Source organism: Pseudoliparis swirei, chromosome 19, assembly GCF_029220125.1.
Source record: "Pseudoliparis swirei isolate HS2019 ecotype Mariana Trench chromosome 19, NWPU_hadal_v1, whole genome shotgun sequence".
Lineage (NCBI taxonomy): Eukaryota > Metazoa > Chordata > Actinopteri > Perciformes > Liparidae > Pseudoliparis > Pseudoliparis swirei.
The window spans coordinates 3,469,831-3,494,256 of NC_079406.1; the positions used below are offsets into that span (position 1 = coordinate 3,469,831).

Here is a 24,426-nt window from a genome sequence, read left to right on the forward strand (position 1 = left end):
ATGAAACAAATGAATGAGAGACAATAGTTTAATTAAAAGAATAAAACATTTCTGTCTTTTCAGTTAAGGTGCGTTCACTTGCAGCGCGAAAAATGTGCGCTGCAAGTAAGAAAGAGCGTTTGCCGGCTTATATTTAGAGCGTCATTCTTTTAAAAGCATATAGATTATTTAAATGAACATATGAATATATATATTTCCATGATTTTTTCCAAAAGTTTAGGGATTTAATTTCTCCAGACCTATATATATATAATATTTAGCAGCTCATAAAGATGCTGGCTTTTACTGTGAAAATGTTTTTCACAATAAAGTACAAAACCAACTTTAAATGTTTTTCACAATAAAGTACAACACCTACTTTAAATGTTTTTCACAATAAAGTACAACACCTACTTTAAATGTTTTTCACAATAAAGTACAAAACCTACTTTAAATGTTTTTCACAATGAAATAAAAAAACTACTTTAAATGTTTTTCACAATAAAGTACAACACCGACTTTAAATGTTTTTCACAATAAAGTACAAAACCTACGTTAAATGTTTTTCACAATAAAGTACAACACCTACTTTAAATGTTTTTTCACAATAAAGTACAACACCTACTTTAAATGTTTTTCACAATAAAGTACAACACCTACTTTAAGCTTCATAATAACACAATGTGAATGAAACTCAAGCTTTCCCCACAGGGAGGGAGGGATCCGCAACTGACCGATTTTCTCGTCCTCCTGCACCATCTTCCTCTCCTCGTGGAAGGTCCTGAGCCAGCGCACCTTCTCCTCGGGCTTCTTGGCCAGGAAGATGTGGAGCTCCTCGCTGTCCTTGTTGCACAGCTTGAAGGCGTTCTTCACGCTGACGTTGAAGTCGTCGTCGCGCCCGTCCATGGTGTCCTGCACGTCGTAGCGGTCCATGTCGATGCGGCCCTTGTAGTAGAGGATGTCTCGGCGTATCAGATCCTGGGAGGAGGAAGAGGAGGAGGAGGAGGAGGAGAAGAGGTATGTTAATGTTCGGGTTCATACACATGTTGATGGGTTTCCAGGACTTGAAACCAAATTTCCATGATCAACATTTTCTTTTTTATACATGAAATACATTGTATCCATGAAAAAGTGATAAAATGACGTATTTAAACTAACAATGAGAATTCCAAAGCATAGAGTATAAAAGCTTAATGGCACAAATGAATGAGACAATAGTTTAGATTAAAAGAATAAATATTCATGTCTTTTCAGTTAAGGTGCGTTCACTTAAGGCGTGGAAGATTTGCGAATATAAAAGAGTGTATGGCGGCATATAGTTTATGTTTGAGGAGCTGAAAATCGTAAAATCATTACAATTATTAATTGATTATGAAATAAGGGCGGACAGTTATACAGTATGAGTAAATAAGGAATGCCTCGTTAAAGTCCATATATATATATATATATATATGTATAATATATAATATATACACTACCGTTCAAAAGTTTGGGGTCACCCAGACAATTTCGTGTCTTCCATGAAAAATCACACTTTTATTTATCAAATGAATATAAAATGTAGTCAAGACATTGACAAGGTTAGAAATAATGATTAATATTTGAAGTATTAATTTTGTTCTTCAAACTTCAAGCTCAAAGGAAGGCCAGTTATAGCTTATATCACCAGCATAACTGTTTTCAGCTGTGCTAGCATAATTGCACAAGGGTTTTCTAATCAGACATTAGTCTTCTAAGGCGATTAGCAAACACAATGTACCATTAGAACACTGGAGTGATAGTTGCTGTAAATGGGCCTCTATACACCTATGGAGATATTTCATTAGAAACCAGACGTTTCCACCTAGAATAGTCATTTACCACATTAACAATGTATAGTGGGTATTTTTGATTAATTCAATGTTATCTTTATTGAAAAAACAGTGCTTTTCTTTGAAAAATATAGACATTTCTAAGTGACCCCAAACTTTTGAACGGTAGTGTATATATATATATATATAATATATAAATATAATATAAATATATATATATATAGAGAGAGAGAGGGTATGAAACTAACATTGTGACAAAAAATAGTGCGTCTCTTAACCAATAAAATATCAAACTATTCTAACTATTTTATTTAGATTTTTGAACTACTTTAATTTTGAGTACCTTTTTAAAGCCCTATACAAAATAAATGTATTATTATAATAATTATTATTATCACCGTTCACCATGACAGCAATTATGATAAATCTTTGAAATATTTGCCAAAATGTCAGAAAATAAGTGTAAATCATTTCACCGTCACATCGGACCGACGAAGAATCAATAATCATCAGAACAAAACAATCGGTCCTCCTCTCGACCACGAGTCACCTTGACCATCGCTACTTAGAAGGAATAAGACGTCCTCATGAATAAAAAGCCCTCATCTTGACGACGGCCTCGGGGGCCGGATTACTACCGGCCGCGCGATGCGGTCAGGGACGGTGGGAAGAAAAGGAAAAAGGGAATCTTTTTAATAAGCGTGCCGAGACATATCTGCATCGGTTGTGCTGATAAGGAAAAGATGGAAGGAGAAGATGGAAGGAAAAGATGGACGTCTCCATGCAGCGTGTGACACACACACACACACCCCGAGAGCCAAAATTACACTGAGGATGTTGGAGAAGGAACAAAAGACTAAAATCTACACACGGCTGTTTTGTATTTAGTGGACCAGGACCGCTCACACACACACACACACACACACACACACACACACACACACACACACACACACACACACACACACACACACACACACACACACACACACACACACACACACACACACACACACACACACACACACACACACACACACACACAGGGTTCAGCGACGTCTTTGTCGGTTCCTCTCGTGTGTGCGCTCCCCTGAGCGATGATGCAGTACTCCGGCCTCCGTGTGTCCGCGTCTCAGTGTCTCCGCGGTGCAATGCATTGTGGGGTCTAGTCGAGCGTGAACATCCGTCTGACAGCAGAGCCCAAACCTCGCCGCCGCCGCTCCATTTCGTGAAAAAAAAAGAAAAGGTGCCGAGGATTTTTATCCGCATCTCGTAAAAGGCATTACGTAATCTATCTGCAGCTCTCCCGTGCGCTTTGAAGGCGTCGCGTGGCCTTCAAGTGCACTACTCCGCCCACCGGCCATTTCAAGAACACAGACCCACGTGTCAGCTTTTTAAAAACATTTTGTTTTTCTTTACGGTCTTCAACAAAAAGGAAGGAAGTGAACAAAGAGAGAGAGAGAGCGAGAGAGAGAGAGAGAGAGATGCCTACCTTCTTACAGAGAACCAGCTGGTGATCAAAGAGGAAGAACACTCGCTGCTGGCTGCGTCCGTAGGGCTGATAGATCCATGACAACTCCCCGGTGTAGATGAGCTCCGAGCTCCTGTCCAGGATATCCTCCCCCTGGATGCACACACACACACACACACACACGGTGAGGGAATGGAGGAGATACTCAGGGGTAGGGTTGGGTACCGAAAACCGGCGCCATTGATCGTAACGTTGATTGCAAGTCTTGCGTTCATAAAAGTAGGCCAACACATAATAAACTAGCCATTCTAACCATGTTTAAGCTACGAGCGCGACAGTCTGATATCCGTTGTTCGTCAGTGCGGCCATGTGAACGGCTTTTGCAGGGAATATGTCCGGAGAGGTTTTAATGTGGTCATTGTCAATCGTCGTTTTGTGCTTCTTTTTTTTTTTTAAAGTATCGTTTTAAAAGGATCGGTTTAACACCGATATCGTAAAAAAATAAATAAAACATACCCACCCCTACTTAAGGGCATCACACTGTGCAACTGTGATGCCAAGTAGGACCGAGAGTTCAAGAGTTGCTCTGGCTCGACTCTGTGTAGAAACTCAGTTTTCATGATGTGTTGGTTAAATCGAATAAACTACAAAACCTCGAGTCGAGTGAGAAACCTCCGTATCCAGCCGTTTGCTCGGAGCAGACACGGTGACATCACCAGCTCAAAAGTTCCTTGCACTTGTCACTTTTGTTTTCTTTGAGCTTGAGCGCGGGTTATTCTTTGCTCAATCCATCTGAAAAGAGTTCAAACTGGATCACGTTGGAGTTTAAGGTTTTAACTGTCGTTTAAAGAGAGGTTTATATTGAATCCTGGATATTAAGGCCTCCTGTCATGGCCCTGCGGATGCCCCCCCTCCTCTCTACCTCCTTCTGCTTCATGGATTGTGGAGGTCTGGACCGTGGTTACTACGAACTATTCATAAGTCATATTCATTGAATGTGTCATAACTCTGTCACGCTTCCATCTGGTCACATGACGTCTATTGTTCTGTCCATCCTGGAGAGGGATCCTCCTCTGTTGCTCTCCTGGAGGTTTCTTCTTCTACTCCCCCCTGAAAGGGTTTTAATCTATTTTTTGGGAGTTTTTCCTGATCCCATGTGAGGTCAAAGGTTAGGGATGTCGTATGTGTACAAATTGTTAAACCCTCTGAGGATAATTCGTAATTTGTGATATTGGGCTATATAAAATAAACTGAATTGATCTTTAAAAGTTTGGTATGATATGATATGATATTCCTTTATTTGTTCCACAGTGGGGACATTTCAAAAATCACAAGTTAAACTGTGATTTAATCGGGTTTATTGTTTACCAACTAGGCGTAACATCTAAAATGCCATAACGTTACATTATGGGATATGTAAGATCAAGCTTTTTTAAATTACATATAGCTTAACCCAAACTTGAGGATATTTCTGCCTCTGCTGTCTCCATTATGACCTCATCATAGAAGTCCTTCAACTTTCTGAGAACTTGCTGCACTACGAAGTAATTTTTTTGGGTTGGTGCAAAAAAGACAAAACATTTAAGAAGTTCAAGGAGTGACTTTGGGAATTTTTTATGCAAATCTCTGCGTCTGTTGCTCTCCAGCTTCGGTTCCATGAACTGATTCTGGGCGCTTGCTCCAAGATAAACCATCGCATCATTGGTGGAAAACGTTTGTGAATTCAGTGTGAACCAACGTGACCCCCCCCCCCCACCCCCCCCACACACCACATCCAGCAGCCACTGAGCTCACCCAAAAAATCCCCATCATCAAGATCTTCAGCCAATTCTTTTAACCCCCTTCACCACGACTCCTGCACTAGCCGTGGCATCACTACCCCCCTCCCACCCCCACCCCCCACACTATGACTACGTCACAAATGGGTCTAATCACCAACGATTTTCACCCCAATTGTGACGTAGTCAAATCTCTCCTGATGGAGATAAATCAGGTTAGATGTGAATAAAGTAAAAGTTCCCCCGTCCCGGTGGACCCCACTCTGCCAGTAAAACCTCGACCTCCTCCCAGTATGTACCTCCCAGTCCAGGACGGAGGCTTGCCACTGGGCGATCTTGTCGATGTTCTCCAGCCTCCTCTTCCTCTCGTTTATCTGCTGAGTGACGTTCCGCATTACTGCCAGCGCTGCTGCCACGTATCGATAATCACTACGGACACAGTGTATACATCAGTACTCACGGGGGGTGTTAAAGGGTTCAATTTATAGCTCTGGGGAGTTCGAGGTTACCCATTAAAAAACAGAAAAGACACGTTGCAGCGGTGAATGATACAGAGGAGCCTATTAAATAAAAGGACCGGGGGGTCATAAACTCAGAGGGAGCAGCAGTAAGTCTGCAGGAACACACTGAAAATAACATTTAATTCTAATCAGCCACTTTCTCTCTGCACACTTAAACTATGAGCTGGATTTATCCCTCTGGCTCAGAAATGCAACGGATTCCGTCCTCGCGTTGGAAGATAATGCCCTCTGTGTGTGTGTGTGTGTGTGTGTGTGTGAGCTCCAAGCAGCCAAACACTGTGATCTGGCAGGCGGAGCTGGCACCTGTCCCTCCCTGGCTGCTCTGTCAATGACCCCGAGCTGGCTGAGATGCTCTGAATCAGCCGCGCCGTGTTTCTGAGGGCCCGCATGCACCGGTTTGCACATCTGGATGCTCTCCTGCGTCGCCAAATGTTTACCGAATGTTTACCGGGCGTCTGCGCGGTGTTTGTTGGCTCCTACGCGCGCCAGCAAAAGCCCAGATTCATATTTAATCTGCAATCAATCTATATATATATATATATAGATATATCAGTGTTTCCCCTAGGTCTACAGGGGCATTTAAAAATAAATTGGGGGCACTTTTTGATTCTTGTGAAATAACATTTAACCGTTGTATAAAAATAATAAATATACTTATTTAGGCTTACAGTATATGATCAATTGTCATAAAAATGGCGATAATAAGACTATTAGGCAGTCGTCTACAGGTTCAAAATGTTTTCTTCGATTTCTTTGAACAAAAAACAAACAAAACATGAATCTGACAATCATATTCAATATAATTCTTATTTCTTTGTGGTTAATTACTGTTAACATTTTTTTTAGCGCGACCACGTAGACAGAAATGACATGCCGTTGTGTCAATGCGATCAATAACGCACGGCCGTTTAGTTTAATAAAAGAACAAGGTGGGGAACCTTAAATTACTTTAGTTGTAATCTGGCGCTATAGAGAAAATAACAGAGGGGCGGGCGACCACCCTGATATAATGGTAGAGGAAACACTGTATATATATATATACTGTATATATATTTATATATATATATATCCAGAGTTCTGTGCAATGATCCTACGGCTGCGTGTTGAGATGATGTCATGACGTGATGAGTTGCAATGTTGTGCTATCTAGGTTTGGGCATCTACGTTTAAGCTTTTGCAACAAAAAAAACGGTGCAAAATAACATTTCATGCATGGATGATCACCGCTCCAGTCAACGGCTGCATAGCAACACAATGCATCTGGAACACAGCGATGCTTCAATACTGGCATCGCAAAAGCAGCGGCTCCAGATTGAAACGTGACTTCTTTGTGACGAGGCGTACGCTACCTGTGCTCCTGCGCCGTGTATTTGAGAAGCTCGGCCAGTTGGAGTGGATATTTGCAGATCTTCTGGACGGGCGTGAGCAGGAAGCCGTCGATGGCGATGTCGATCATCTGCTGGAGGAGGCGGCACGCCTCGAAGAAGTGCTGGTACCGGCCGTCCCTCATCAGCTTGCTCAGCTCCATGCAGGCGTCCAAGTGGTTGTTACAGTATTCAGAGTAGATCCAAAAGCCATCTTGCTGTAGATTAAAGAGGAGAGGAAGTAAGTATGTAAGTATGTGAGTAAGTATTTAAGTAAGTATGTGAGTGAGTATGGAAGTATGTAAGTATGTTAGTAAGTATGTAAGTAAGTGAGTATGTTAGTAAGTATGTAAGTGAGTATGTTAGTAAGTATGTAAGTAAGTAAGTATGTTAGTAAGTATGTAAGTAAGTCAGTAAGTAAGTATGTAATTAAGTATATGAGTAAGTATGTAATTATCTAAGTATATGAGTAAGTATTTAAGTAAGTAAGTCAGTAAGTAAGTTTGTAAGTAAGTAAGTCAGTAAGTAAGTCAGTAAGTATGTCAGTAAGTAAGTATGTAAATAAGTATGTAAGTAAGTATGTAAATAAGTATGTAAGTAAGTAAGTAAGTAAGTATGTAAGTAAGTCAGTAAGTATGTCAGTAAGTAAGTATGTATGTAAGTATGTAAGTAAGTAAGTATGTAAGTATGTAAGTCAGTAAGTAAGTATGTAAGTATGTAAGTATGTAAGTATGTAAGTAAGTATGTAAGTCAGTAAGTATGTAAGTATGTAAGTAAGTATGTAAGTAAGTATGTATGTAAAGTTTATTTATTTTGCACTTATCACAGACAAAGTGTCACAAAGTGCAGTTACAGTAGTCGATTAAAACAATTTGTCAATAACAGGAGCCAAAACATGTCAACAAGTAAAAGAGCAAAGCACAACACACTGTAAAAGATGGTGCAGGAACATAAATAAACAAATAGAGAAGATAAAAAGAGAAACAAAAATATGAAACAAAATTCTCTTTTTAATGTGTGTTTATTAAAGCTGTGACTTTTTTTCTCTCGAGATCATGGCTTAATTATCTTATTATTTTTACTATTTTTTTTTAAAGACAGTTTGCTGCTGACTTAATTATAACCACGGCTTAACTGTTATCTCAAGATAACGAGATAATGAAATTCTGATCTTGAGATAACAAAACCGAACAAAACGATTTGCAATTACAATTACGCTCTCAAGCTGGACGTCGAGGTTATTTTTTTAATGTGTGTTATAATAAAGTGCGTTGTGAAAGGAACACACGCCATTTGAACTCACGTGTTCTAAAAAGCACGGCCCGATCTCAGAGAGGTGGGGGTCGTCCGTGTTGTACTGTTTCTCCAAGTCTCTCACGAAGCCCATCTGGAAGCGGAAGATGTCCTCGATGTTCCCGAAGATGACCTTCAGCTGGTCGTCGTTGAACATGTCCACGCGCTTCCTGCACTGGCGCAGGTAGCCCTGCAACAACAGCACGGGTCACCGCTACGATGAGGGGGCGTTCAAAGACCGTCGGAAAACCGCCGCGGAAAAGCGTGACGGAAGCCACGGCTCGTTACGTCCCGCCGCAGTTCGTTCTTTCTAATAAACATCGGAAGTCTCCTCCTTAAACATCTTTCGTTTAATATAAAAATGAACTGTGAGTCCCTCAGAGTTAAGAACTATTTTGTGAAGGTTGAACTGCGGCCTCAATTTCTGTCAGTGTTTAATTAAATGCCCCGAAGCTTCGGCACGTTGGGGAAAGGTTTGCTTGTTTTGCTGTTTCACGTCCATAATTCTCTCCCTCTATGAAACACTCACTTTTTGTTTTGTTTTGTGCCGTCGAGCTCACCGCAAATAATCAAAATTAAAGAGGAGAAAAGTCTCTTTACAAAAAGATGGATGGGTAGGGCGTGACGAGAATAAATTCTTATGATTGAGATCGGAAGCTTCTTCCATCATAGTGACTAGAAAAATATCAGCTTTTAATTTAATTTAAATTTATTTTCTCTCAATTCTAAAACACTTTACTTTTACTCACGTGAAATAGTGGAAAAAGTGACGATAAAGTATCATTTTAAATATTTAATTTAACGAATAACCCGGTGACTGGCTCGTCCGCGTCTGTTTTCTTTCATCCGAGCATTCTGGGTATTTCACAGGCAATAAGTGAGGAGGTGAGAAGGTGGAATTTATGCTTTATTGCATCTTTACAAAGGGCATTCACGGGGTGGAGGAAAGATGATTAGATAAGCACAAAAATCTGCACTAGAAAATCTTCCCACCCAAAGTCAGTGTGCAGGTGTTGTATATTCAGATGTGACCTCTGTGTATCACACGTAGAGGTCACAGACACTGGATGATGCAAGCTTACTTCAACTTTTTGTGAATTTGTCTTTGTTTTTTACATAATCAGCAGGAATACGATTAACCAGATGTTATACTGTTACTGTAAGATACAGTTATTGATTATAACTATGGTCTGTTTTCCATCATTATGTAATATAAGACGACTATCTGGAAACCTCAAAGTCAAATTTTCACAAATACAAACTTCAATAATCAGTAATCTAATAAAGATGTTTGTTTCTAGAACAAGACATCATGTGGAGCAGTTATTATTATTATTATGAGCTATTGTCAGATTCTTAAAAGATAAAAAACCTTCAAAGTTACATACAAAAGTTTAAAAGCAGAAAGTGTAGCTGTGCTGTACATGTATGAGGCCAGTGGTTCTCAATGGGGGTATGTGAAGGTCCTCTAGGGGGTACGTGAAGGTCCTCTAGAAGGCCTCTCTACGAAGGTCCTCTAGGGGCACGTGAAGGTTCTCTAGAGGGCGTGAAGGTCCTCTAGGGGTACGTGAAGGCCCTCTAAAGTGCGTGAAGGTCCTCTAGGGGGTACGTGAAGGTTCTCTAGGGGCGTGAAGGTCCTCTAGAGAGTCGTGAAGGTCCTCTAGGGGGTACGTGAAGGTCCTCTAGGGGTATGTGAAGGTCCTCTAGGGGTATGTGAAGGTCCTCTAGGGGTACGTGAAGGTCCTCTAGGGGTACGTGAAGGTCCTCTAGGGGGTACGTGAAGGTCCTCTAGGGGTACGTGAAGGTCCTCTAGGGGTATGTGAAGGTCCTCTAGGGGTACGTGAAGGTCCTCTAGGGGTACGTGAAGGTCCTCTAGGGGTACGTGAAGGTCCTCTAGGGGGTAAGTGAAGGTCCTCTAGGGGTACGCGAAGGTCCTCTAGGGGTAAGTGAAGGTCCTCTAGGGGTACGTGAAGGTCCTCTATAGGGGTACGTGAAGGTCCTCTAGGGGTCGTGAAGGTCCTCTCTAGGGGTACGTGAAGGTCCTCTAGGGGTACGTGAAGGTCCTCTAGGGGTACGTGAAGGTCCTCTAGAGGGTACGTGAAGGTCCTCTAGGGGATACGTGAAGGTTCTCTAGGGGGTATGTGAAGGTCCTCTCTAGGGGGTACGTGAAGGTCCTCTAGGGGGTACGTGAAGGTCCTCTAGGGGGTACGTGAAGGTTCTCTAGGGGGTACGTGAAGGTCCTCTAGAGGGTATGTGAAGGTTCTCTAGGGGGTATGTGAAGGTCCTCTCTAGGGGGTACGTGAAGGTCCTCTAGGGGGTACGTGAAGCTTCTCTAGAGGGTACGTGAAGGTTCTCTAGGGGGTATGTGAAGGTCCTCTCTAAGGGGTACGTGAAGGTTCTCTAGGGGGTACGTGAAGGTCCTCTAGAGGGTACGTGAAGGTCCTCTAGGGGTTATGTGAACGTCCTCTCTCGGGGGTACGTGAAGGTCCTCTCTAGGGGGTACATGAAGGTCCTCTAGGGGGTACGTGAAGGTTCTCTAGGGGGTACGTGAAGGTCCTCTAGGGGTATGTGAAGGTCCTCTAGGGGTACGTGAAGGTCCTCTAGGGGTACGTGAAGGTCCTCTAGGGGTACGTGAAGGTCCTCTAGGGGGTACGTGAAGGTTCTCTAGGGGGTATGTGAAGGTCCTCTAGGGGTACGTGAAGGTCCTCTAGGGGTACGTGAAGGTCCTCTAGGGGTACGTGAAGGTCCTCTAGGGGTACGTGAAGGTCCTCTAGGGGTACGTGAAGGTCCTCTCTAGGGGTATGTGAAGGTCCTCTAGGGGTACGTGAAGGTCCTCTAGGGGTATGTGAAGGTCCTCTAGGGGTATGTGAAGGTCCTCTAGGGGGTACGTGAAGGTCCTCTAGGGGTATGTGAAGGCCCTCTAGGGGTATGTGAAGGTCCTCTAGGGGTACGTGAAGGCCCTCTAGGGGTACGTGAAGGTCTTCTAGGGGGTACGTGAAGGTCCTCTAGTGGGTACGTGAAGGTCCTCTCTAGGGGGTACGTGAAGGTCCTCTAGGGGGTACGTGAAGGTCCTCTAGGGGTACGTGAAGGTCCTCTCTAGGGGGTACGTGAAGGTCCTCTAGGGGGTATGTGAAGGTCCTCTAGAGGGTACGTGAAGGTCCTCTCTAAGGGGTACGTGAAGGTCCTCTAGGGGGTACGTGAAGGTCCTCTAGGGGGTACGTGAAGGTCCTCTAGGGGGTACGTGAAGGTCCTCTAGAGGGTACGTGAAGGTCCTCTAGGGGATACGTGAAGGTTCTCTAGGGGGTATGTGAAGGTCCTCTCTAGGGGGTACGTGAAGGTCCTCTAGGGGGTACGTGAAGGTCCTCTAGGGGGTACGTGAAGGTTCTCTAGGGGGTACGTGAAGGTCCTCTAGAGGGTATGTGAAGGTTCTCTAGGGGGTATGTGAAGGTCCTCTCTAGGGGGTACGTGAAGGTCCTCTAGGGGGTACGTGAAGCTTCTCTAGAGGGTACGTGAAGGTTCTCTAGGGGGTATGTGAAGGTCCTCTCTAAGGGGTACATGAAGGTCCTCTAGGGGGTACGTGAAGGTTCTCTAGGGGGTACGTGAAGGTCCTCTAGAGGGTACGTGAAGGTCCTCTAGAGGGTATGTGAACGTCCTCTCTCGGGGGTACGTGAAGGTCCTCTAGGGGGTACGTGAAGGTCCTCTCTAGGGGGTACATGAAGGTCCTCTAGGGGGTACGTGAAGGTTCTCTAGGGGTACGTGAAGGTCCTCTAGGGGTATGTGAAGGTCCTCTAGGGGTACGTGAAGGTCCTCTAGGGGTACGTGAAGGTCCTCTAGGGGTACGTGAAGGTCCTCTAGGGGTACGTGAAGGTCCTCTAGGGGTATGTGAAGGTCCTCTAGGGGTACGTGAAGGTCCTCTAGGGGTACGTGAAGGTCCTCTAGGGGCGTGAAGGTCCTCTCTAGGGGTACGTGAAGGTCCTCTAGGGGTACGTGAAGGTCCTCTAGGGGTATGTGAAGGTCCTCTAGGGGTACGTGAAGGTCCTCTAGGGGTACGTGAAGGTCCTCTAGGGGTATGTGAAGGTCCTCTAGGGGGTAAGTGAAGGTCCTCTAGGGGTACGTGAAGGTCCTCTAGGGGTATGTGAAGGTCCTCTAGGGGTACGTGAAGGTCCTCTAGGGGTACGTGAAGGCCCTCTAGGGGGTACGTGAAGGTCCTCTAGTGGGTACGTGAAGGTCCTCTCTAGGGGGTACGTGAAGGTCCTCTAGGGGGTACGTGAAGGTCCTCTAGGGGGTACGTGAAGGTCCTCTCTAGGGGGTACGTGAAGGTCCTCTAGGGGGTATGTGAAGGTCCTCTAGAGGGTACGTGAAGGTCCTCTAGGGGGTACGTGAAGGCCCTCTCTAAGGGGTACGTGAAGGTCCTCTAGGGGGTACGTGAAGGTTCTCTAGGGGGTACGTGAAGGTTCTCTAGGGGGTACGTGAAGGTCCTCTAGAGGGGGTACGTGAAGGTCCTCTATAGGGGGTACGTGAAGGTCCTCTAGGGGGTACGTGAAGGTCCTCTAGGGGGTACGTGAAGGTCCTCTAGGGGGTACGTGAAGGTCCTCTAGGGGGTACGTGAAGGTCCTCTAGAGGGTACGTGAAGGTCCTCTAGGGGGTACGTGAAGGTTCTCTAGGGGGTATGTGAAGGTCCTCTAGGGGTACGTGAAGGTCCTCTAGGGGGTACGTGAAGGTCCTCTAGGGGGTACGTGAAGGTTCTCTAGGGGGTACGTGAAGGTCCTCTAGAGGGTATGTGAAGGTTCTCTAGGGGGTATGTGAAGGTCCTCTCTAGGGGGTACGTGAAGGTCCTCTAGGGGGTACGTGAAGGTTCTCTAGAGGGTACGTGAAGGTTCTCTAGGGGGTATGTGAAGGTCCTCTCTAAGGGGTACATGAAGGTCCTCTAGGGGGTACGTGAAGGTTCTCTAGGGGGTACGTGAAGGTCCTCTAGAGGGTACGTGAAGGTCCTCTAGGGGTTATGTGAACGTCCTCTCTCGGGGGTACGTGAAGGTCCTCTAGGGGGTACGTGAAGGTCCTCTAGGGGGTACGTGAAGGTCCTCTAGGAGTACGTGAAGGTCCTCTAGGGGTATGTGAAGGTCCTCTAGGGGTACGTGAAGGTCCTCTAGGGGTACGTGAAGGTCCTCTAGGGGGTATGTGAAGGTCCTCTAGGGGTACGTGAAGGTCCTCTAGGGGTACGTGAAGGTCCTCTAGGGGTACGTGAAGGTCCTCTAGGGGTACGTGAAGGTCCTCTAGGGGGTATGTGAAGGTCCTCTAGAGGGTACGTGAAGGTTCTCTAGGGGGTACGTGAAGGTCCTCTAGAGGGTACGTGAAGGTTCTCTAGGGGGTACGTGAGATTTTTTAAAAATATATTTAAAATGAGCATCCTTTCAAAAAGCCTTTGAAAATAGTTATTTAATAAATATTCAATAAAATATAAGTGTAAGTTCATAAACTGAAGAGTATATTTTACATATTATATGCAAAATGCTGCTTTTTTAAAACCCAAAATGCTTTGCAATGTGGTACCCGGCTGAAAAAGATATCTCACTTGGGCTACATCACTGAAAGAAAATTAGAACCAACATATGAGGCTATCCAGTGGACTTTACACACATATATACAGTATAAATACACATAGAAAATGTACCTACATTGAAAAAAAATGATCCAACAGTTTGATTGTGAGTCATCGTTACAGCTTTTAGATTTTAACGTGTTGTGTTTTGAGTTGTTTATTAAAAGTCGTGCCGTGCTAAAAATGAAACAAATGGCTCTCGTTGAATTTGATTAGGCATGAATCATAATGACACATTCTACGTGGACTCCATCGTTGTGTACACTCGTCACATCGTGTCTTGTTATCTAATAAATAAATAAACAAATAAGAGAGAGAGAGAGAGATATCTATTTTTGGAGTGTTTTGAAAACAACAGAGAAATAAATATGTCTTGAAGAAGAGTGTGAATGTGGGAGTGTTAATAATTCATACTGGACCCTCAGTAGCTTCACACGGGCTACTTCACACATTTACCTTCCCTATTGTGAAACGCTGTGTGTGTGTGTGTGTGTGTACCTCACAGATGTCCTTGAGGTGTTTGATGTAGTGTCTCTCCGTGATCATGATCTCGTTGATGACGTTGGCTCTCATCTGGTCTCGGTTCTGGAGCGGCGAGCCCAGACACAGACAGTGGTTGGTCGGGTCCAAGTGGCCGTTCTGCAGGTCGCTGGACCCCTCAGAGGGCTCCCCGCCCACGTCCTCCTGGTTCACCCACAGCTGAGTGCACACACACACACACACAGACGCACACACACACAGACACACACACACACACACATACACTTGAATAACATGTGCTCAGTCATGTCAGTTGAGTGTATATTAATCTGATGGAAACAAAAGTATTAGTAAACAGAAACATGTAGGTACTACTCACACCTGAAGAGCATTAATGCACACACTCACACACACACACACACACGTGAAACCACATCTCGCACACACACTCACACAAACACACACACACACACACACACGTGAAACCACATCTTGCACACACACTCACACAAACACACATCTCTCACACACACACACGTGAAACCACATCTCGCACACACACTCACACAAACACACATCTCTCACACACACACACACGTGAAACCACATCTTGCACACACACTCACACAAACACACATCTCTCACACACACACACACACACACGTGAAACCACATCTCGCACACACACATTCTTTTCACACACATGAACAAACATCTCACACACATCTCACACACACCACATACAGACACAAACACACACATCTCACATACACATCTATCACACACACACACACACACACACACACATGAACACACATCTCACACATGAACAAACATCTCACACACACACACACACACAACACACACACGAAACCACATCTCACACACACACACACACACACACACACACACACACACACGTGAAACCACATCTCGCACACACACTCACACAAACACACATCTCTCACACACACACGTGAAACCACATCTTGCACACACACACATTCTTTTCACACACATGAACATCTCACACACACCACATACAGACACAAACACACACATGTGAATACACATCTCACACACACACACACACACACACACACACACACATCTCACATACACATCTATCACACACACACACACACACACGAACACACATGAACACTATTCTCACACACATGAACAAACATCTCACACACCACATACACACAAACACACACATACGAACACCCATCTCACATACACACAGACACACACACACACACGTGAACACACATCTCACATACACACACCAACACACTCACACAAACACACATCTCTCACACACACACACACGTGAAACCACATCTTGCACACACACACATTCTTTTCACACACATGAACATCTCACACACACCACATACAGACACAAACACACACATGTGAATACACATCTCACACACACCACATACAGACACAAACACACACATGTGAATACACATCTCACACACACACACACACACACACAGCTTCCTTTAGAGTGAGTTTGACTGCTGGTCCAGCGTTTCAGAAGGTGAGGGACCAACTGCCAAACACACACACACACACACACACACACAGTTTAGAATAATCCTCTTTCTGGTGGCCAGAGGATATCCAACGCCCCGCATTGGCCCCGTGTGTGACTCCGCCCCCCACTCCCTCCACCCCCACCCCCCTCGCACAGACGCATGCATATATACAGTTGCACGCAACCTCCCAATTTCCATGCACTCGCCAACAGGCTTACAACAGGACCACACACACACACACACACACACACATTGTGCGGCGTCGTGGTTGCAGGCGCCCAGCAGCCGACACACCCGGTGACACACAGTTTGCCAAGAGAACATCAAAGGGACCCGGCGGTGAGAATGCCAAACACACGAGATGAGAAATGCGGCGCCACGGACAAGAAGAGTGACGGGCGGTGGAGCTCTGGAAAGACGGAGTCAACAGTAAATGGGAAGTGCAAGAAGGATTAACGATCCATACTTTGAAATGGAAATCTCCTTGAATATTAACAGGAATAGTGATTTCCTGAAATCTGATTCCACGTCGCAGAATTTGAGTGCGGGCGTTTAACATTACTTTTTTTTACTTTTGACTCTCTATCGACCCTGTTGAGAATGATGTGAGAACGTCACGGGAACGTTTGGGTACGTAGACGGACCGGAGCGGGGCGGGTGGGCTGGATGGATGGGTGGGTGGATGAAGCTGGGGAAAAGAAACGCACCTTTGACATGGTGTTTTGGAACCGTGGAGTTGCTATGGGGTTGATATAGAAAACCTGTTTTGTTTGGGGCTGAGGATGGTGGGGCTCCACCTTGGAGAGAGAGAACGACAGAGCAGAAAGACACTTGGTTGGCTGTCCTCCCGGGAGCGAAGATGAAAAAGGGGCGGGACAGGTGGGAAATGGCCACGGTGAGGAGTGTCTGTGGGAGGGGAAGGGGAGGAGCCTCCACCGACAACGCGGGTGATGAGTCTTCCCCTCGGTAAGTTAGGCGAAAGAAGTATGTGATAAGAAACACAACCAGGATGTAAAGTGAGGACGTCGTAAATTGAAGTGTAATTTCAAGGGCATGAAGTGAAGGTTTATGCCAAAGAAAGAAAAAAGGGGCTCATCAGCATCTTTGTCTTATTGTCCCTGAACACCCCATGGAGGCACTTAGCCAGCTATTCTCAAACCTCTCGATGGTGATGCAGAGATAAATAAAGCATTAATCAACAGTGTGAATGTGCATGCGCGCCTTCTCCTGTGTGCTCGTCAGCTTGTTTGCCTGTGTGTGTGTGTGTGTGTGTGTGTGTTGCGTCTAACTCACCCGTACGAAGCTGGCGGGGAACCATCCTTCCTCCTCGTCGATCTGGCCCCACCACCAGTCCTTGTTGGAGGCGTCCAGCACCTTGATGACGTCGCCGGCCTTAAACGCCAACTCCCGGTCCGCCATGGTCACATGGTCCCATACCGCCTCGGCGTTGACGATTGAACCTCCACTTATCAACTGGGGGGGGGGGGGGGGGGGGGATAGACAGGCGACATGTTAAGCTTGTGACGGGCACCGCGGACGTTGATCCACAACAACAAAGAATTAAACAATTGAATTGTCACGTTATCGTAACTCGGCGCCTCATCTGGGCCTCGATCTGTCCGCGTGAATCAGATTACTAATGGATGCAAATACACACCCTCAAAGCCACTGGCAGCTTCGGGGGCGCAAACACAACAACACACAAGAGCCCGACACAGACCACACGGCACACAACACAACGAATAAATACGGCACCACCACAACAACAACAGCAACAACAAAAAGGCAGAGCCATTAGTGGAGGAAGCAACACGGCGGCGAGCACAAGCACAGCACCGGTCTCCACACACTGGATGGTAATTGGCCCATTATGACATTAGAATAATTACATGTGTTAATGTAATATGAGGAGCTGAGGAGCAAACAAATGTAATCTCCCTTCCTTCACGCTCGTTATTTCATCTCTGACAACGCGGAAGGATGACTCATCGAATCTTTTCTAAAGTCATAAATAAATAATGTGGGCATTATGCGACGCTGAGATACATGTGGAAGTTGCACAAGTACCGGTGGTGCATGTGGGGGGGGGGGGGGGGGGGGTCAGTATTCTTTTAGCGGACTCGGAGAGGCTAAAGGTCGTTCTCATTAAAGCGGTTCTGACATCATCCAAGTTTCAAGTTTCAAGTTTCAAGTTTCAAGTTTTTATTGTCACATCCCCTTTTATACAAGTATAATCACAGCAGTAGCAGACTAAAAAAAGAATAAGAATGAGAATAAACTATACAATATCCACACAAAAAAAAGAAGAAAGTATTAACAATATATATATAAAACAATGTAATAGAATATACATCATGGCAATATATATATATAAAACAATGTAATAAAATATACACTTTTTGAGACTATATATATATATATATGTATATACATACAATATATATATACAATATAAATATATATAAACAAAGTAATAAAATATACAAGATATTCACAGAATATGTTCTGGTGTGTAGGTCTCAGTCCTTGTTCAGCAGCCTGATGGCCTGACTTATGTCCAGGATGGACCAGGGCGGTGCAGTTGGTGATGCAACCTGTCAGAACACTCTCGATGGTACTGGTGTAGAATGTTCTGAGGATGAAATACAGGCGTTGTTCATGTGAGGTCCTCGGAGATGTGCTCAGCTCCTTGGTCTTCTTGGGCTGTTCTCCTGGCACCACTGTACCAGTGATCCAACCTCCTCCCTGTAGGCTGTCTCGTGATCAGCCCCAACACTGTTGTGTCGTCAGCAAACTTGATGATGCCATCCTCACCACCTGGCGGCCCGACAGGAAGTCCAGTATCCAGCTGCACATGGTAGAGTGCAGGCCCCTCTGAGCTTGGTGTCCAACAGTTCCTCCTCCAGGTGGGAAAGGTGGATCTGTTTTGACGATATGCAAATTGCCATGGGTCCAGCGTGGCAGGCAACATGGAACAAATGCATTTACTGACAATCGAGGTGAGGGCTACGGGTCTCCAGTCATTCATCCATCTGCCGAAGCGGCGTCGACGTCCGTCACGCCGAGGCCTCCGCGGCGTCGTGCGACACACACACACACACACACACACACACACACACACGTGCAGCCGCACTTTTACCTCCGCGTGCTCTGTGGAAGAAAAAATACGGCGTGTGCGTCCGCGGCGGAGCTTTTTTCCGACTGCTTTGTTCTCTTATACAAAGTGGTGTTCATCAGCGCGCTCCGGTCCAGAGATAACCATGCATCCAGTCCCCCGGGGGCCGCGGCTAGAGCTAACCGAGCCTGACAGGAGCTGCTTAGGCTCTAGGTGAGGAGCCATCAGAGGCCCGGGGACACGGGTTGCACGTGGATGGACATTACATTAGATCTCCACTCGCATTCAAGGCTTCTGCGTATTAATATTGAGCGACTGTTGCTTTCTAAATAAGAGTTTGTCAATGTTCTTCTCTTTTCCCATCGTTTTTTAAGACTGCTTTGCCTCTGATTTGATGACATTCCTGGGTGGGAAAACTTTTTGTTTTAATGCACCTCATCACATTCTGAGAAACAGCTGATTCTGTGTGTGTTTGTTTGTTTGTATTCAACCAACCCCCCCCACCCCAACCTCCCATCAACCTGTGGACATGTCTACTTCCCTGGTGGCTTAGTGAGACACAAGCTAAAGGGGATTATAAACCAATCAGGACAGAGGAGTGAACATGGGAGGGGGGGGCGGGACATCCATGCCTGGAAGGGAAAAAACAGCCGTCGTCATGGTGACAGATGAGGATGCCTCACTGACACTTCAGGATGCACCAGAATATTTTCCATATGTAGGTGTGTGTTTGTGTGTGTGTGACTACTGGATATGTCCCAAAATCGCTCTGTCATGAAATATTAAAATGATGAAACCAGTCACATGACACAGTCCAGTCGGGTGGCGATTTCCACGTCATGCAAAAAGGCGCATCGCCTGGTTTTAGATCAAAGATCTGGCGGAGCAGCCTGATTCAATCAGGAGCTGAGGGAGCAGGAGATCTCTCCCACATCTCGGAGAGCCTCTCCACTACAGGGAGATCGGAGGATTACCGCAAAAGCATGTGTCACGCTGCCATGGAAACAGGAGCGAATGAATAGTACTCAAAAAGGATAAAAATAAATAAATAATCATTGTTGATCCAGGAGAAAAAAAAGGGGAATTTGATTCAAGTCATGTGTGGCGCGACCGGAGAGCGAACAAATAAATAAATAATCCAACGCGGTGAGAGGAAGCCAAACACCTGCTCTGCTTGACCACCAGGACCTGGAAACAGCTGCCAGAGAAGTGGCGAGCGTCGGCACGAAGGTCAGTCCTGCTTCTCGCTTCCCGTGATGTGTCTACCCCCCCCCCCCCACCCCCCCCTCCAGGACCAGGACTACTCCATGTTCAGCCCCATTCACTCAATCCGCTGTGATATCGCCAACAGAGGGAAAGAAAGAGTGAGGGGGGGTCGAGGGGTAGAGACAGAGATCCCTTCATCTCCTTAATGAAATCAATGCTTCCCTCTCAAATACATTACACCCCCCCCCCCCAAAAAAAAGCATTACATAATCGATCCCCCCGATCCCGAGCCTGAGCACAACCTAGCTTGATCCAATGGCACGCAAAGTGCACACGCAATCACGCTAAACTCACGGCTGCCCCCCCCCCCCCCCGTGTGTGTGTGTGTGTGTGCGTCGACCGGGCTGCAAGGACCCGTGTCATCGGCATGGTTACACTGCAGTTACAACACCAGAAGATCAAAGGGGCCGAATCTGCCGCCTCGAAACCGCAAAACCTGTATGTGGGTCAACGCAAAATGAATGCAGAGGAATCCTTCCCCACTGCACACACACACACACACACACACACACACACACACACACACACACACACACACACACACACACACACACACACACACACACACACACACACACACACACACACAGACACACACACGGCAACACTCTCTGGTGTGTCTCACCAGACAACGGAGCCCATCAAGGAAGACATGTGAGAGCGGATCCCCCCCCCCCCTTCGCTTATATCATCTGTGCAGCGCAACACATCAGCATTCACCGCACTGGCAGCTCCGCTGCATTCCAACATCTTCCTCTAGCTCCAGCACATCTGCACCAAAAAGCACCGACAGCATCCCTGAGGGAAGACACACACACACACACACACACGCACGCACGCACACACACACACACCTTACCATGTTTGTGGCATGAAACTGTTCAGAGAGCGTATGCATGGGGAAGTCCGGTTCACACAAGCATGATAATAATAAAAAATCTCTTTCGGCGGTCGGAGGCGGGTGGAGCCGAGCCGACGATGGAGAGACCGGCGAGAGGCTCCTCTCTCTCTTTCCGACGCACTGAGCGAGTCTCGCGGTGCGTCCTCCTCCTCCTCCCCGTGTCTGCCAACCCCCGTTATGTAATACACTTATACTCCCGAGTCTGGGAGCCAATCAAAGACGCCCTGCCTAAAAAAGCGGCGAGGAATGCTCTCGCATCCTCACACACACACACACGCATACATACACACACACACACGCACACACTGTGGTCTCCATCCGCACGTTGACACTTCTGACTGCACAGCATTTAACGGTACTCTATTAGAAGGCACCTGGAGGGATTGCAAATGTGTGAACACTCGACTCAGATTCGAAGAGCAACACACACACACACACACACACACACACATGTGCAACTTAACATGTGAATACACATTTGTGAGCAGCACCGAGTTGCCACCTGAGCCCCAGTGCACTGCAGCACACACACACACACACACACACACACTGTCGGTGTGCTGTGTTTACAGCCCTGTGGGGGGGTCCCCTCTGAGGAGGACACACACCGGCCCACATGCCACAGCATGTGATGGAGCTGTATGCGTGTTTCTTATACATCTTCAAATGGCTTCTTTCTACACCGGCAGTACAGCATTTACCACTTAACTACACACACACTCTCACACACACACAGACACAATGCTTGCCACTTAGCTGTGAGTGTGAGAGCACATCTCTTCTAAAAAAGAAAAAAAAAAACAGCCAGCCTACCCGTCCCTATTTATAGGCCTGTCATGCTCCGGGATGGGCTTTTAGCATATCTATTCCTGACATTCATTCAACATTCATGACACCCGCCTCCAATCCTTTATTAGATTATGCAACTGCATGTGGGGGTGAGAAACAGAAAAGAAGAAGGGAGATGGGCATTTAAAAAATATATTCTAATAATCTCCACCCTGACATGCCATTCGCCATCTCATGTGTGAGAAATGAGCACATTTACTGCTTTTTTCTTCTTCTCACGAGGCGCTATATTTGGGGACGACGAGGCTGCGGAGACAGGTGCCACCTTGAGACGCCGCACAACTGGAGACGTGTGAGCGTTGTGGATGCTGTGTGTGAAATGGGAGCCGAGTGTAGCTGCATCTAAAATGGGGGAGACCTGGAGTGACGGAGGCCCTCCTTAATGAGGCCTGCTATTGGTTAGCGCTCAGCTGAGAGATTACCACAGGATCCTCCGGAGTCGGCGACCGGCGAGCGAACCCTCTCGCTCGCACCGCTATACACGCGCTACGAATATCCCAATTAATTCAGCCAGGGTGGAGAGAGACGGCGCCGCTCGGCCGCCGGCTGCCATGTTTGTGGACGTGGCAGTCGAGGATCACGGTGAGAGAGAGAAAAACAACACCTGACGCAGCAGATTCAATTTTTTCGTCTGAACAGAATTAATCCATGCGCATAATCCACAAAATACAACATGGAGGAGAGAGGGAGATGGAGGAGAGAGAGAGAGAGGGGGAGGGGAGGGGGGGCATGTTTATATGCTGGGTGAGGGATATGAATTTCCAGTCACCACAACAAACAAAAAACAAAAAAGGGCAAGAGCATCACAGAGATGTATCCAACGACACGACCACCAGCAGACAACACTAGAGGACACAAGGCACAACGAAAGGATTTAAGGAGAGGGGGGGAGGCAGGGGGAGGGGTAACAGAAATACATTATGTTGTACCAACGTCATTCATGTCAACGCGTAGCCGCGATGGAGCGCCGGGCGTCCCCGCTCTCGACCAACGCGCACCGCCTTGCTCTCCTCTCCAGTGTGAAAGCGCGCCGCCGCCGCCGCCGCGCTGCGCACCGGGCCCCGAGCGCAGGTCCATTTAACGAGTACCGAGGATGAACATCAACAGCACGTTCACAAGCACCAGCACCGCGATCACCGTGAACACCACGCAAGTCTGCACGTCCAAGGCCATGGCGCAGTGCTGCGGGCCGATGCTCGGAGATGCGCGCTCTCTCTCTCTCTCGTTCCTTCTCTCCGGGAAGACGGGCGCGGGGATGTCAGCTCTCCACGGCGAGACGCGTCGACCTCAAAAGCCGACGGGAGAAAATCCACCAGACGGCAAAAGGGGGCAAAAAAAGGAAAAAGAAAAAGGGGGGAGGAAAAAATAAAGAAGAAGAGAGAGAGATGCCTCTTTACGCCTCCTCCTCCTCCTCACAATACGCGATGTAATTCATAAAAGGCACCGGGGGGAAGAGATGCATCGTTCCTCACCATCATCATCGTCATCAGTCTGCACCGCGATCTCTCCCCGCTAGTCAAACACCTGCCGTTTTTTTCTTTTCCTTTCTCTCCTTCCGCCTCTTCCCATAAATAAATAAATAAATGCATGAATAAATACAAGAATAAATGAATAAATGCTTAAATAAATGTATAAATAAATAAATAAATACAAGAACATAAATAAATAAATACTATTCAAATGAGCTGGGCGGTCGAACCTCATTGTTGAACAGGATTGGGATCCCTAGCACTTGGATCTGTAGACGAACAGCGTGTCTGTACATTCTAAATACTACTGTTGAGTCTGCGACGGAGATTTGAGGTCCTGCTCGCGGGACCCAGTGAGCTCAGGCGGTCAGCGCCTGTGTGAGCCGCCGAGAGCCTGATCGATTTTGAAATGCTCCGCTGGCTCTGACGTCTCCGTAGCGGTAAACATGAGATATAATTAGGTTTGAGGATCTATTGTAGCGACCCTGGGTCAGGAAAGCTACGAGGCGTTTATATATATATATTATCGTTTATAGCCTACCCCAAACAACAGTGAACACCGCAACACATTCTACTCACAAGACCAGAACGACGTCCTGCGTCTCGAAGTCTGGACTCCAAAAACAGAAGACCAGACTCAAAAAGAACACGAGTCTGTACTCAGTGTTCTTGGAATTGATAAACGGCTGAAGTCAAAAGCTGTCGAGGCTAACTTCTGCTAACGGTTAGCTGGCGAGTCAACTTCAGCGCATCATGTGGGCAGTTAGACAGAGGTTCGACCGCCCCAGCTCATTTGAATATACGGACACGTAAAATGTCACATAAATAAATGAAGAAATACGTGTGGACACATATATAGAGATAATGAAATATATTTATTTAATGATGTCTTGTTGATTTATAACTTATATTTATTCATTCTTCCCCGTTAAACCGACCGACTCTCCGGCCAATAGACGGCGAACGAGGGGAGCGGAGGC

At 46.3% G+C, this 24,426-nt stretch overlaps 1 protein-coding gene across 9 annotated transcripts in view; it reads right to left on the reverse strand.

The window, feature by feature from the left end:
* The window catches only part of LOC130209385 (rho guanine nucleotide exchange factor 9), a 56,383-nt gene that overhangs the window by 9,426 nt on the left and 22,531 nt on the right, over positions 1-24,426 (reverse strand). For 3 of the 9 annotated variants that reach the window (XM_056438990.1, XM_056438987.1, XM_056438988.1), the window contains 8 exons: positions 17,140-17,319; positions 16,554-16,643; positions 14,315-14,515; positions 8,228-8,407; positions 6,910-7,142; positions 5,339-5,468; positions 3,283-3,414; positions 714-957 (listed from right to left, as the gene is read on the reverse strand). In XM_056438990.1, the coding sequence (XP_056294965.1) occupies positions 714-957; positions 3,283-3,414; positions 5,339-5,468; positions 6,910-7,142; positions 8,228-8,407; positions 14,315-14,515; positions 16,554-16,643; positions 17,140-17,319 (1,390 nt within the window). Of the gene's footprint in view, positions 1-713; positions 958-3,282; positions 3,415-5,338; positions 5,469-6,909; positions 7,143-8,227; positions 8,408-14,314; positions 14,516-16,553; positions 16,644-17,139; positions 17,320-21,086; positions 21,340-22,906; positions 23,429-23,449; positions 23,499-24,426 lie in introns of those variants that run through there. The other 6 variants (XM_056438994.1, XM_056438991.1, XM_056438995.1 and 3 more) reach the window with 6 other exon arrangements.